The sequence below is a fragment of the Rhinoraja longicauda genome, chromosome 5 (assembly GCF_053455715.1).
Source record: "Rhinoraja longicauda isolate Sanriku21f chromosome 5, sRhiLon1.1, whole genome shotgun sequence".
In the NCBI taxonomy this organism is placed as follows: Eukaryota; Metazoa; Chordata; class Chondrichthyes; order Rajiformes; family Arhynchobatidae; genus Rhinoraja; species Rhinoraja longicauda.
Window position 1 is genome coordinate 82,141,824 of NC_135957.1, and position 13,684 is coordinate 82,155,507.

Here is a 13,684-nt window from a genome sequence, read left to right on the forward strand (position 1 = left end):
TCAGGTGTGTCTTAAATCTTTCCCCTTTCACCTTAAACCTATATCCTCTGGTTCTTGATTTCTGTTATTGCAGTTCTCTGCATTGCCAAACTGGTGCAGAATTAAAACCTAAAATGCAATCTCCTCCCTCGACTCTGTCCAGGGATCCCGCCCGACAGCCCTTTCAGGTGAGGAGGCAGAGGTTCGCTTGCACCTCCTCCAACCTCATCTACTGTATCCATTGTTCAAGATGTGGACTCTTATACATCGGCGAGACCAAACGCAGACTGGGTGATCGTCTCGCGGAACACCTTCGCTCAGCCCGCCTGATCTCCAGGTTGCCAAACATTTTAATTCCCCTTCCCATTCCCACTGACCTTTCTGTCCTCAGTCTCCCCCATTGTCAGAGTGAGGCGGAACAGCATCTCATATTTCGCTTGGGCAGCTTACAGCACAGTGGTATGAATATTAATTTCTCTAGCTTCAAATAAACCTTGCATCCTCCCTCTCTCTTTCCCTCCCCCACCCAAGTCGTACCAGCTTCAAAGTCGTCATGGGTAGACACAAAATGCTGGAGTAACTCAGCGAGTCAGGCAGCATCTCAGGAGAGAAGGAATGGGTGACATTTCGGGTCAAGACCCTTCCTCAGACTGATTCAAAGTCGTCTTGTTGAGTCTCATTGTCTGTAACTCATTTTCACCTAGCCACAGCGAACAATGGTCTGCTTCCTTTGCCATCGTTACTTTTTTGCAATGCCTTTCATTCATTTGTTCTATATCTCTCTCCATCACCATCTGTATCTCTCGTTTCTCTTTCCCCCGACTCTCAGTCTGAAGAAGGCTCTCGACCCGAAACGTCACCTCCAGAGGTGCTTTGTGCGTCTATCTTAGGAAATAAACAAAATTCTTGGCGGCATGGGAAATATATTCAGAAAAAGCAGACATGTAGAGTAAATTGAGTTTTATTTTTCATGTAGATAAAGTGACATTGTTTGATAGGACCTATATGTGACATGTTCTCAATTAAGGTACAAGGTGAAAATATTTTGTAGTGTAATCGTGAAATCAAATTAAAATACATCGAAACCACATAGTAAACATCCAGCTGAATGAACTGACCTACAATGGAAGTTTGTAGTTTGAATGGTATGAGACTTACTGAGGCATACCTTAAAGGATAGATAAGAAAAATAAGTCATAATTCATGCGCTATTTCTTTGCACTATTCACTTTAAAAAAACAAAGTTGTGTTAGCAAAACTTAATTCTACCAAGATACAGCATGTGATTCACCAAATGCGCTGGAATTGTGAGACAAAATCTCTGACTACTCTCCCTCCTGCCACATTGTGAACTCGCACAGTCTTTGGACTTCAGAGATACAACGCAGAAACAGGCCCTTCGGCCCACCGTGCCCACGCCGACCAGCGATCACCCCCGTACACTAGCACTATCCTACACACACTAGGTACAACTTACAATTAACAGAAGCAAACTAACCTACAAGCCAGAACGTCTTTGGCGTGTGGGAGCAAACCGGAGCACCCAGAGAAAGCCCACGTGGTCACCGGGAGAGGGTACAAACTCCGCACAGACACCACCCGTAGTCAGGATGGAACCCGGGTCTCTGGTGCTGTAAGGCAGCAACTCTACGGCTGCACCACCGTATAGTCCTTGACAGAAACTATAGAGTTCTGGGAGATGCAAGGTGAACTGTATCGGGCTTCCCCTAATATAACGCACACAAAAACCCAATGATGCAGAACACATTAAATTTCCAACATTAGACTCAAGATTCTGTTTATTGTGATGACTTTCATGCTTTTGAATGGGGCCGAACATTGCAATGCATCCAAACAGATCGACTTCTGTAAACCACAAAGCAAACTCCAGCTGGTAATGAAGTGATGTCAGATATTTGTGGAGAGAACTTTAAACATCAAATGGCTTGTTTTATTCAGTATTTCTAAATAACCATGAGAGAGACTTAACAATTCCAACTGGTGATCTTATAGAGATGTAGGGTGATCTTATTTTGGTGTATAAAATCACGAGAGGAATAGATCGGGTAGATGCACAGAGTAGGGGAATCGAGGACCAGTGGACATAGGTTTAAGGTGAAGGGGGAAAGATTTTATGGGAATACGAGGGGTGACTTTTTCTACACAAACGCAGGCAAGTGAGACTAGTGTAGTTGGGACATGTTGGTCGGTTTGGACAAGTCTCTTGCCCAGAGAAGGGGAATCGAGGACCAGAAAACAGGTTTAAGATGAAGGGGAAAAGATTTTATAGGAATACAAGGGGTAACATTTTCACACAAACGCAGGGTCAAGTGTAGATGGGATGGGTTGGTCGGTGTGGGCAAGTTGGGCCGAAGGGCCTGTTTCCACACTGTATTGAGTGTAACTGTTAGAATTATATTTAATCCAAACTAAATCCCACCCTAAATGCAGTATTGGCAACTACCAAGTTTCAATGCCTTCCAGAAAATTATGCAGGGACAATCAGTGAAATCATTCATTTTTAGTTTTATTTATGCATTTATGTTGAGTCCCGTTTTCTGCATTTTTGCAAGTCCAATGATTTTAAAATCTCAGGGGATCGTCAATGACAAGACGAATCTATATGAAACAAACACAAACCAAAGATGCATCAAGCCGTAACGATAGGGAGGGGACACACACACTTCATCGAAACTTACCGAATAGTGAATGGCCTGGATAGAGTGGATGTGGAGAGGATGTTTCCACTAGTGGGAGAGACTAGGACCAGAGGCCATAGCCTCAGAATAAAAGGATGTACCTTTAGAAAAGAGATGAGGAGGAGCTTCTTTAGCCAGAGGGCGGTGAATCTGTGGAATACATTGCCACAGACGGCTGTGGAGGCCAAGTCAATGGACAGTTTTAAGGCGGAGAGTGACAGATTCTTGATTAGCACCGGTGTCAGGGGTTATGGGGAGAAGGCAGGAGAATGGGGTTAGGAGGGAGAGATAGATCAGCCATGATTGAATGGCAGAGTAGACTTGATGGGCCGAATGGGCTACATCTGCTCCTAGAACTTATCATGACGCTCTCTGTGAATGGGGATAAAGAACCACTGGAATATCAACACATCTCCAATTTGTCACATGTTCTTATTCCTGTATGAGATCCTGGCATTTCTGGAAAGATCGTCTCTTACTTCCTCGAGAGTGAGATTAGGACTTGTTTGCCAAGTGTCAACTTTATTCTTGCAACATATCACTTACCCCATATTACTAATTTCAACTAAGGAGTCCCGAAAATCCCATTCACCCCAGCGGCAGGCACACCCTGTTTTGTTTCGAATGGTTCCACTATTCAATGTACTCTATTCTAAATTTTGTCTACTTTCGATCACTTTCGCAAACAGACGATTAAATGCAAAGGCAACAACGCCCCTTCTCACTCGATCCACTGCAGCTTCAAAGTTTGTGCAATGAACGCGAACATGTCGGACACCTCCTGAATGACTTTAGCCGTCGGTTTGCCCGCGCCGTGCCCAGCTTTGATGTCCACGTGGATGAACAGGGGGTTGACCTGGTTTGGGCTCCGTCCCACGACGTGCTGCAGGGTGGCGATCAACTTCATGGAGTGGAGGGGGACCACTCGGTCGTCGTGGTCTGCAGTCATCAGCAGCATCGCTGGGTACTGAATCCCTTCCCCGGCTGGCACCTTAACGTTGTGAAGTGGAGAGTATCTAAAAAAGTACAAAATAAAAATGATCTGAGTCGCAGAGCGCGGAAACAGGCTCTTTGGAGCATCGTCTGGTCACCCCCTTACAGGAAGAGTGTGGAGGCTTGTGGGGAAAAAGGTGCAGAAGGGGTTTGCCTGGAGTAGAGGGAATAAGCTATAAGGAGTGATTGGACAATCTTAAGATTGTTTTCTCTGGATTTTGGGAGGCTGAGGTATAGTACCTGCCTTAACTACCTCCTCTGGAAGCACATTCCATATACCTACCACCTTCTGTGTGTCATAGAGTCATACAGAGTAGAAACAGGCCCAGGCACCCAACTTACCCACATTGCCCAACATGTCCCATCTACACTAGTCCCACCTGCCTGCGTTTGGCCCACATCCCTCTAAACCTGTCCTATCCACCTATCTGTCTAAATGTTTCTTAAATGTTGCGATACTACCAGCCTCAACTACCTCCTCCGGCAGCTCGTTCCATACTCCCCCAAGCCTTTGTGTGAAAAAGTTGCCCCTCAGGTTTCTAATAAATCTTCCCTCCCCTCACCTTAAACCTGTGTCCTCCAGTCCTCAATTTCCCTTCTCTGGGCAAGTGCATTTACATGATCTAAAATGGTGCCCAAAACCGAATACAATACTCTAAATGGGGTCTCACCAACGTCTTACACAACTGCCACATGACCTCCCAACTTCTACACTCAATACTCTGACTGATGAAGGCCAGTGTGCCAAAAGCCTTTTGACCACACCATCTTAAACCCCTGTCCCACCTTCGGCGATTTGTTTAGGCGACTACAGGCGACTAGGCTGTCACCACACGGTCGACGGGGTGTCGCCTGTGCGATCGTGAGTCGTCTCCAAAGAGCCGTAGCGTCTTTCTGGTCGCCGCTGGATTTTCAGTATGTTGAAAACATTTCGGCGACAGTGGGTTTGACGCCAGTGAGCGTAGCTTGACGTCTCCTGACGTGGGCGCTGTCGTGGGTTGTCGCCAGGTGACGTAGATTGTCGCCGGTGCTGACTTTGGTGAATTCCATTGGCGACTACCTACGCCAACCGGCAACAGGTACCGGCGTCAAAGTGAAAACCGGAGGCCAAAATGACGTGAATTGTCTTCAGTTGTCGCCGACAGGGTCGTAGCTTGTCGCGGGCGGACGTAGGTGGACTTCTGTTGTCGTAGGCTGTCGCCTGTGTGATCGTAGGGGCGGTCGTAGGTGGACGTCCTAAGATTGGGTAGCCGGTTGTCGGTAGCTTGCCGTCGACTGGGTGGTAGGTTGTTGTAGCTTGTCGTAGACATTGTCGTAGGGGGGGGTTCCAGTCGCCTGTTTTTCGGCAACCTGCTAGGACTATGACAGTCGCCGGCAGTCGCCTGAAAAATCGCCTAAGTGGGACAGGGCCTCGAGTGTGGTGGATATGTGGAACAAATATTCAGCAAATCGCTGCGTCAACTTTTTTTCCCAACTGATGCAATAACTTATCATTTTGATTTAGCTGTAGTAATGATTGTAAATTAACATATGCATGAAGATACTACTGCAGACATAGGGCATTCGCATATATAACTAGACGGGCAGAACTCACTTGGAGGAATACACCTCATCTCGTCCAATGAAGCAAGAAAGACCCAGAAAGCTTGAGATTCTGCATTAGTAAGACGGTTCTTATCAATATGTCCAAAAGCCTAGTGCAAAGGTTCTGTGTTTTGCATGTTTTGATAAGAAGGTCAGTGTAGAGGGTGGTGGGTATATGGAACATGCTGCCAGAGGAGGTAGTTAAGGCAGGTATTACAACAGCATTTGGAGAGATACATGAATAGGAAAAATTTAAAAGGACGTGGGCAAAATGCTTACCCCCATGGGCAAGTTAGGCCAAAGGGCCTGTTCCCGTGCTGCATGACCTTAAATACCATTCCCTTTGTGGGTTCTTTCAAAATGTATATTGGGTCTTCAAATTGGTTTTAACCTCCACGGCACATGTTGTACCCATTCAAGTTACGAAGCCCTTCACTAACAGTAACATTTTTACTTTCTAAACTGTCTAAACCCCCACTCCCAGTCTGACCTTTCTGTCATGGGCCTCCTCCAGTGCCATAGTGAGGCCCACCGGAAATTGGAGGAACAGCACCTCATATTTCGCTTGCTGCCCAGGCAGAACATTGACTTCTCCAACTTTAGATAGTTCCTCTGTCCCTCTCTTCCCCTCCCCCTTCCCAGTTCCCCCTCTAACTTCCTGTCTCCACCTATATCCTTCCTTTGTCCCGCCCCCCGACATCAGTCTGAAGAAGGGTCTCGACCCGAAACGTCACCCATTCCTTCTCTCCTGAGATGCTGCCTGACCTGCTGAGTTACTCCAGCGTTTTGTGAATAAATACCTTCGATTTGTACCAGCATCTGCAGTTATTTTCTTACACTAATGGTGGCAATGGTAACTTTGTTGTCACGTGTACCAGGTACAGTGAAATAAATGTTTGGCGTATAGCCCAGCAAGGCTATTATCGTACACAAGCACAATCACCCCAGTCAGTACAGAATGTACAGAGTCCGTATGCAAGAGGCACCATTTATTGTCCCATTTGCAGCCGTCGCCTGCATTTCAGTCGTCCCTCGAACCATTGTCCCTCTCCTAGCTCAGCCCTCGTTCCCCGGACCTGTCTCTACTCTTGTTCCTCAATGCGTTATGGAATAATACATAGCTTCCTCCTCTAGTGATCTCCAGACAGTCGGTGGAAAGAGAAACAATCTTGTTTGGAACGTCCGCACATTTTGCAATGCAGGAAGAGATTAATAGGAAGAGGTGGAAATCAACAGCAGGGCGGCACAGTGGCGCAGCGGTAGAGTTGCTTCCTCACAGCCCCAGATACCTGGGTTAGATCCTGACTATGGGTGCTGTCTGTATGGAGTTTGTACATTCTCTCTGTGACCGTATGGGTTTTCTCCAGGTGCTCCAGTTTCCTCCCACACTCCAAAGACATGCAGTTTTGGTTAATTGGCTTCGGTAAAGATTGTAAATTGTCCCTGTGTGCAGGATAGTGCTAGTGTAGTAGTAGTACAGTGTAGTAGTTGCTGGTCAGCTTGGGCTCGATGGGCCGAATTGCCTGTTTCTGCACTGTGTCTCAATCTGCATCATCTACCTATCTGTGATCGCTGGTCAGCGCAGACTCGGTGGGCTGAAGGGCTTGTTTCCACGCTGTGTCACTAAAGTCTAACTACTTCCCTTACAAATCCTTTAAACCCAAGATCCAACAGTTGAGTTCCTGTTGATGAGGTGATCATCAAACTACCCTGGCCAGTGAGTGAGTGCCCACAAAGTACTGGAGTTACCCAGGAGGACAGGGAGGCATCTCTGGAGAACATGCACAGGCGACGCTTGGGGTCAGGACCCTTCTTCAGTAAGCCAGCACCCGCATTTCCTTGTTTACACATTTCATCTGCCCTGGCCAGTGAGTGGATTTGAGAGATTCCTGGCCCGCAGAACATGTTTCCCGAGCCTTCCGAGTGCGTTTCTAGCCTTAGAGGGAGTATTCTAGCCTTAGAGGGAGTACAGAGAAGGTTCACCAGATTGATCCCTGGCATGGCAGGACTTTCATATGAAGAAAGACTGGATAGACTAGGCTTATACTCGCTGGAATTTAGAAGACTGAGGGGGGATCTTATAGAAACATATAAAATTCTTAAGGGGTTGGAGAGGCTAGATGCGGGAAGATTGTTCCCGATGTTGGGGAAGTCCAGAACTAGGGGTCACAGCTTAAGGATAAGGGGGAAGTCTTTTAGGACCGAGATGAGAAAACATTTCTTCACACAGAGAGTGGTGAGTCTGTGGAATTCTCTGCCACAGAAGGTAGTTGAGGCCAGTTCATTGGGTATATTTAAGAGGGAGTTAGATGTGGCCCTTGTGGCTAAAGGGATCAGGGGGTATGGAGAGAAGGCAGGTACAGGTTACTGAGCTGGATGATCAGCCATGATCACATTGAATGGCGGTGCAGGCTTTAAGGGCCGAATGGCCTACTCCTGCACCTATTTTCAATGTTTCTATGTTTCTAATCCCACCTACAACTTACTTGATTAGGTAGTTAAACTGCTCCTTTATATCTGAGCAGCCATAGTCAGTGGTCCAGGCGTGTCCAATGGTGAACTTGTGAAACTTGAGCATATCCATGACTCCCACCTGTGCCACGGCACAACCATAGAGATCAGGGCGTTGATTCACGCAGGCCGCTGTATTAATGGAAGGACAGAGAAGCGCGAGAGTGGTAAAAATTAACCAAGGTTAAAAAGCACTGGAATGGAAAACTTAACCTGGAGAATTTGATCTCAACACATGTATGGACATAATTCTTGACTGGACCAAACCTCTCCTGCATTGGTGCAGCACCCTCTCCTCCCCCTCTCCCCCCCCCCCCTCCCTCCCCCTCAACTCCCCTTATCCTCCCTCCTTTCCCTTCCTCCCTCCCCACCTCCCTCCACTCCCCCCTCCCCTCCCTAGGAGATAGATTTAAACTTTAAAATGTGAATAACTTTAAAAACATAAAACCGATTTCAATGAAACGTCTTCCTTTAGCACCAAAGGGACGACGGTGAATAAGGTGGGCCTACAATTGTCACGCCATCGTGAACCGTTTTGGCTGTTGTTCAGGAACAAACAAACGAGAGTTTTAGTATATAGATAAGGAAAATAAATAAATGGCAATTGAATGCAATTCAGGATCGACAGCAGAATTGTAAAGGACCGTTAATGCGTGGGAAGGAACTGCAGATGCTGGTTTACACTGAAGGTAGACCAAAAAAAATGTTGGAGTAATGCTAAGGCAGCTTCTCTGAAGAATGGGTAACGTTTCGGGTTGAGACCCTTCTTCAGACTGAGAGTCAGGGGAGAGGGAGACAGAGATATGGAAGGGTAAAGTGTGATCAAGGAAATGTAGAATGGTACACCGTTAGCTGGCGAGAAGATGACAGCGAGGCAGACAATGAGTACTATTTAATCAGGACAGGGGAACTAATCGGAGAACTAGGATGGGGGAGGGAAGGAAAGAGAGAGAAAGCAAGGGTTCCTTAAAGTTAGAGAAGTCAATATTCATACCGCCACTTAAAGGTAGACCAAAGGACCTAGGAGGGAGAGATAGATCAGCAATGATTGAATGGCAAAGTAGTCTTGATGGGCCGAATGGCCTAATTCTGCACCTATCACTTATGAACATGACTGTTGTTTGGTTTAGTTTAGTTCAGAGATACAGAGCAGAAAAAGGCCCTTCAGGATGTGGACAAAGAATTGTCGACACACATTTGGATGTCAGGCTTATCTGATGAGGAATGATTGAGCAGCTTGCCCCAGGGACATTGGAATTAGAAGAGCAAGATCATTTATTTCAATGTAAAATTCTGAGAGGGCTTGTCTATTGTCTATTGACAAGGTAGATGCTGAGACAATGTTTCCCTTGCTAGAACTATTACGCATCGTTTCAGAAAAGGAACTGGCCATTAACATGGAAATCAGGAAGAATATCAGGTATCACAGCCTCTTTACTCCAGTGGAATATATTTCACATAGATATGGGCATTTGGGAAACACAGAAAATAGGTGCAGGAGGAGGCCATTCGGCCCTTCGAGCCAGCATTTTGATTATGGCTGATCGTCCACAATCAGTAACCTGTGCCCAACTTCTCCCCAAATCCCTTGATTCCACTAGCCCCCAGAGCTCTATCTAACTCTCTCTTAAATTCATCCAGTGATTTGGCCTCCACTGCCCTCTGTGAAGAATCAAAAATACTAGAAAAGAGGCAGGTAAGAAGTTGAGACCCACAAACTTTCAGTGAACTAAGACGGACACACAAATAAATGAACATACCCACTAAGAGACCACCATTGGAACCTCCGTTAATGGTCAACTTCTTTGACGTGGTGTACCCCTCCTTGATAAGAACTTCAGCCGCACATTGAAAATCAGTTAAACAATTTTGCTTCTTTGCCAGCATGCCACCTGCAATTCAAGCACAGCAACGTTTAGTAACGGCGACCTTTCTCCTGCCAATATTATTTCTGTAACCAGTTGAGGAATGACAAAATGCATCCAAATATGTTTCTCGTCCGCTCCCAGGTGAAGTCCAAGTCTGCAGCGTTCACGTCAAATGATCCGGGAGCAGTGCGAGAAATCTATCTGCACCCTTCACAGAGCATTAAGGAGGCCACGAGGAAATGCTGAACCAAGCTGGAGCCCGCGAGGCAATGAAACTGGGTGGCCATGGTGGCGCAGCGGTAGAGTTGCTGCCTTACAGCGCTGGAGACCCGGGTTCCATCCCGACTACGGGTGCTGCCTGTACGGAGTTTGTACGTTCCCCCCGTGGGTTTTTCTCTGAGATCTTCGGTTTCCTCCCACACTCCAAAGACGGACAGGTTTGTAGGTTAACCGGCTTGGTAAATGTAAAAACTGTCCCTGGTGGGTGTGGGATCGTGTTAATGTGCGGGAATTGCTGGTCGGCGCGGACCCGGTGGGCCGACGGGCCCGTTTCCGCGATGTATTGTAAACTAAACTAAATGGATAACCATAGACTGAGGCAAGGATTGCATTCCATAACGCGCCAGGAAGCAAAGGTGGGCAATATCACTGGCGACAATGGGTGCTCCCCGATGAACTTAACGCATCCTATGTCCGGTTTGAACAGCAGATCAGTGAAGGCCACCCACCCCTCCAGTCTTGGGTGTGCCTGTACCAATGGTTACTGTGGCCCCCCCGAGAGTGAAACCGTGGATAGCAATTGGTGGTCCCTGGCAGCATCCTCAGGACCTGACCTAGTTCAACTAGCGGAGGTGTTCGCAAACATCTTCAACCTCTCACCACTCCATTCTGAGATCCCCACCTGCTTCAAGAAGAGCACTATTACCTTGATGCCCAAGAAAAGTAATGTAGCATAGAAAATGATAGAGAATAGGTGCTGGAGGAGGCCATTTGGCCCTATGAGCCAACACCGTGTGCATTCATGACTACCATTTTAGTTTAGAAGGATGAGGGACCTTGTTGAAACTTATTGAATGGTGAAAGGCCTGGATAGAGTGGATGTGGAATGGATGTATCCACTAATGGGAGAGTCTAGTATCAGAGGTCATAGCCTCAGAATAAAATGATGTTCCTTTAGAAAGGAGATGAGGAGGAATTTCTTTAGTCAGAGGGTGGTGAATCTGCGGAATTCATTTTGGAAGCTCTCAATTGATATTTTTAAGGTGGAGATTGACAGATTCTTGATTAGTAGTGTCAAGGGTAATGGGGAGAAGGCAAGAGAATGGGGTTGAGAAGGAAAGATAGATCATCCATGATTGAATGGGGAGTGCACATGATAGGCCTAATTCCACCCCTACAACTTACAAACTCGTTCAATGGCTCTGACATTGACCATCGTGGAGTGCTTTCAGAGGCTGGTGATGGAGCCCATTGGCCTCCCAGCCAAACTTGATCCACTACTGTTTCTTTACAGTCGCAACAGATCCACGGCAGACGCCATCTTCCTGGCCCTAAATTCATTTATGGAACACCTAGACCAACAATAGACTCTGACATTGTCTACAGCTGCAGATTCAACACCATTAACTCATCCAAACTCATCCACAATCTCCTGGCCCTCGGTATCAGTAAACACCTCTGCCACTGGATCCTCGACTTTCTGACCCACAGACCAATTCAATGATGCTTTATTGTCACGCGTCCCGAGGTACAGTGAAATTCTTCTTTTTTGCATACGATACACAAAGTACGCAAAGAGTCAATAGACAATAGGTGCAGGAGTAGGCCATTCGGCGCTTCGAGCCAGCACTGCCATTCAATATGATCATGGCTGATCATTCTCAATCAGTACCCCGTTCCTGCCTTCTCCCCATACCCCCTGACTCCGCTATCCTTAAGAGCTCTATCTAGCTCTCTCTTGAATGCATTCAGAAAATTGGCCTCCACTGCCTTCTGAGGCAGAGAATTCCACAGATTCACAACTCTCTGACTGAAAAAGTTTTTCCTCATCTCCGTTCTAAATGGCCGACCCTTATTCTTAAACTGTGGCCCCTGGTTCTGGACTCCTCCACCATTGGGAACATGTTTCCTGCCTCTAACGTGTCCAACCCATTAATAATCTTATATGTTTCGAATCACCATGGATCTGGCGCAGACCAAGTCACAAAAGTACTCATTAGCGTCCTGATGCTCCCTATTTGATTTAGGCGGCCCCACCCCGCTGGGTCCCTCTTTGTTCTCCAATAGTAAAACTACTTAAAAGTGTACTTCTGAAACGCCCCAGGACCCTTGGAGCGCAGGAAGCCGAGTGGTGATCTTATAGAGGTTTAACTTAGAGATGCAGCATGGAAACAGGCCCTTTGGCCCACCAAGACCATCGATTCACACCAGCTCTATGTTATCCCACTCTCTCATCCACTCCCTACACAGTCTTGGGCCAATTAAGTGGGTAGATGGAATTGCTCTGCTTGGAACCGACACAGAATCGGTGGGCCAAATGGCCATCTTTCCGTGCCACAATGATTCTACGATTTCCAAATTAAACCCATTTCGGACTAAAATCCCACAGCACAAACTTACTGTTTGGAGTGGCAGACAAGAAAGACTCTGTACCAAACATACAAATTCTGAAAGAAATCTCACAATCAGTGAGGATAGGTGACAACACCTTCTGCACAATAATCCGCAACACCAGTGCCCCGAAAGGGCAAGTTCTCAGCCCCCTACTGCGCTCAATATACTCACTACTGTACGGCCAAATTCACCTCTAACTCCATCTACAAGTTTGCAGATGACACCAATGTGGTGGGTGAAATCACAAACAATGACGAGAACATGTACAGGAAGGACATTAGAGAGTTTAGTAACATGGTGTCAGGGCAATAACCTCTTCTCTCAGTGTCAGCAAGGCAAAGGAGCTAGATATTGACTTCAGGAAGCATGGTGGAGTACATGCCCCAATCTGCATCAATGGTACCAAAGTGGAAATGGTTGCAGGCTTCAAATTCCTCGGCATTAATATCACCAACCATCTGTCGTGGGTCAACCACATTGAAGTGACAACTAGGAAGTCACACCAGTACTTTTACTTCCTGAGAAGACAGGAAATTCAGCATGTCTTCAGTGACTCTTACAAACTTCTACAGATGCACCATAGAGAGCATACCACTGGGTTCAGTCAGAGAGTTGTAAATCTGTGGAATTCAGTCAGAGAGTTGTAAATCTGTGGAATTCTCTGCCTCAGAAGGCAGTGGAGGCCAATTCTCTGAATGCATTCAAGAGAGAGCTAGATAGAGTTCTTAAGGATAGTGGAGTCAGGGGGTATGGGGAGAAGACAGGAACGGGGTACTGATTGAGAATGATCAGCCATGATCACATTGAATGGTGGTGCTGGCTCGAAGGGCCGAATGGCCTACTTCTGCACCTATTGTCTATTGGGTTGCATTACAGCTTCAGTTGGGAACAGTTCCGCCCAAGACCACAAGAAAATGCAGTAGATATAGCCCAGGCCACCATGCAGACCCGACTTCCCACCATTAACTCCATCTACACCTCGGAAAAGTAGCCAACCTGATCAAAGATGTGTCCCGCCCCGGTCATTCCTTCTCTCTGCTCCTGTCCAGCAGAAGGTGCAGAAGCTTGAAAGCGCGCACCACTAGACTCGGGAACAGCCTCTTCCCCTCTGCTATCAGGCTTCTGAACGGTCCTTCTATAAGCCAGGATACCATCCAATTCACCTGTCCATTTATGTGGACATTGCACTTTGTCTATGGAACTACTGTGTTATAATAGAACTATATTCTGCACTCGGTATCTTCCCTTTGCTCTCTCAATTGTACTTGATTTTAACTTGATTGTATTTATGTATAGTATCATTTGACCTGTTTGGACAGCATGCAAACCAAAGCTTCTCATTATACTTCCATACACGTAATAATAAACCTCCTTAAAAATCACTGAAGACACAGTTGCATAAAATTAATGCGCTTGGTATTTATAAAAAATGCATTG

At 46.6% G+C, this 13,684-nt stretch overlaps 1 protein-coding gene across 1 annotated transcript in view; it reads right to left on the bottom strand.

Annotated features, from left to right (window-relative positions):
* Window positions 1–944: 944 nt before the first annotated feature.
* The window catches only part of LOC144593777 (prolyl endopeptidase-like), a 93,911-nt gene continuing 81,171 nt past the window's right edge, over window positions 945–13,684 (bottom strand). The window contains exons 13-15 of the mRNA XM_078399853.1: window positions 9,527–9,658; window positions 7,742–7,898; window positions 945–3,694 (exon numbers count right to left, since the gene is read on the bottom strand). Coding sequence (XP_078255979.1) covers window positions 3,400–3,694; window positions 7,742–7,898; window positions 9,527–9,658 — 584 coding nt within the window. The 3' untranslated portion in view covers window positions 945–3,399. The remainder of the gene's footprint in view (window positions 3,695–7,741; window positions 7,899–9,526; window positions 9,659–13,684) is intronic.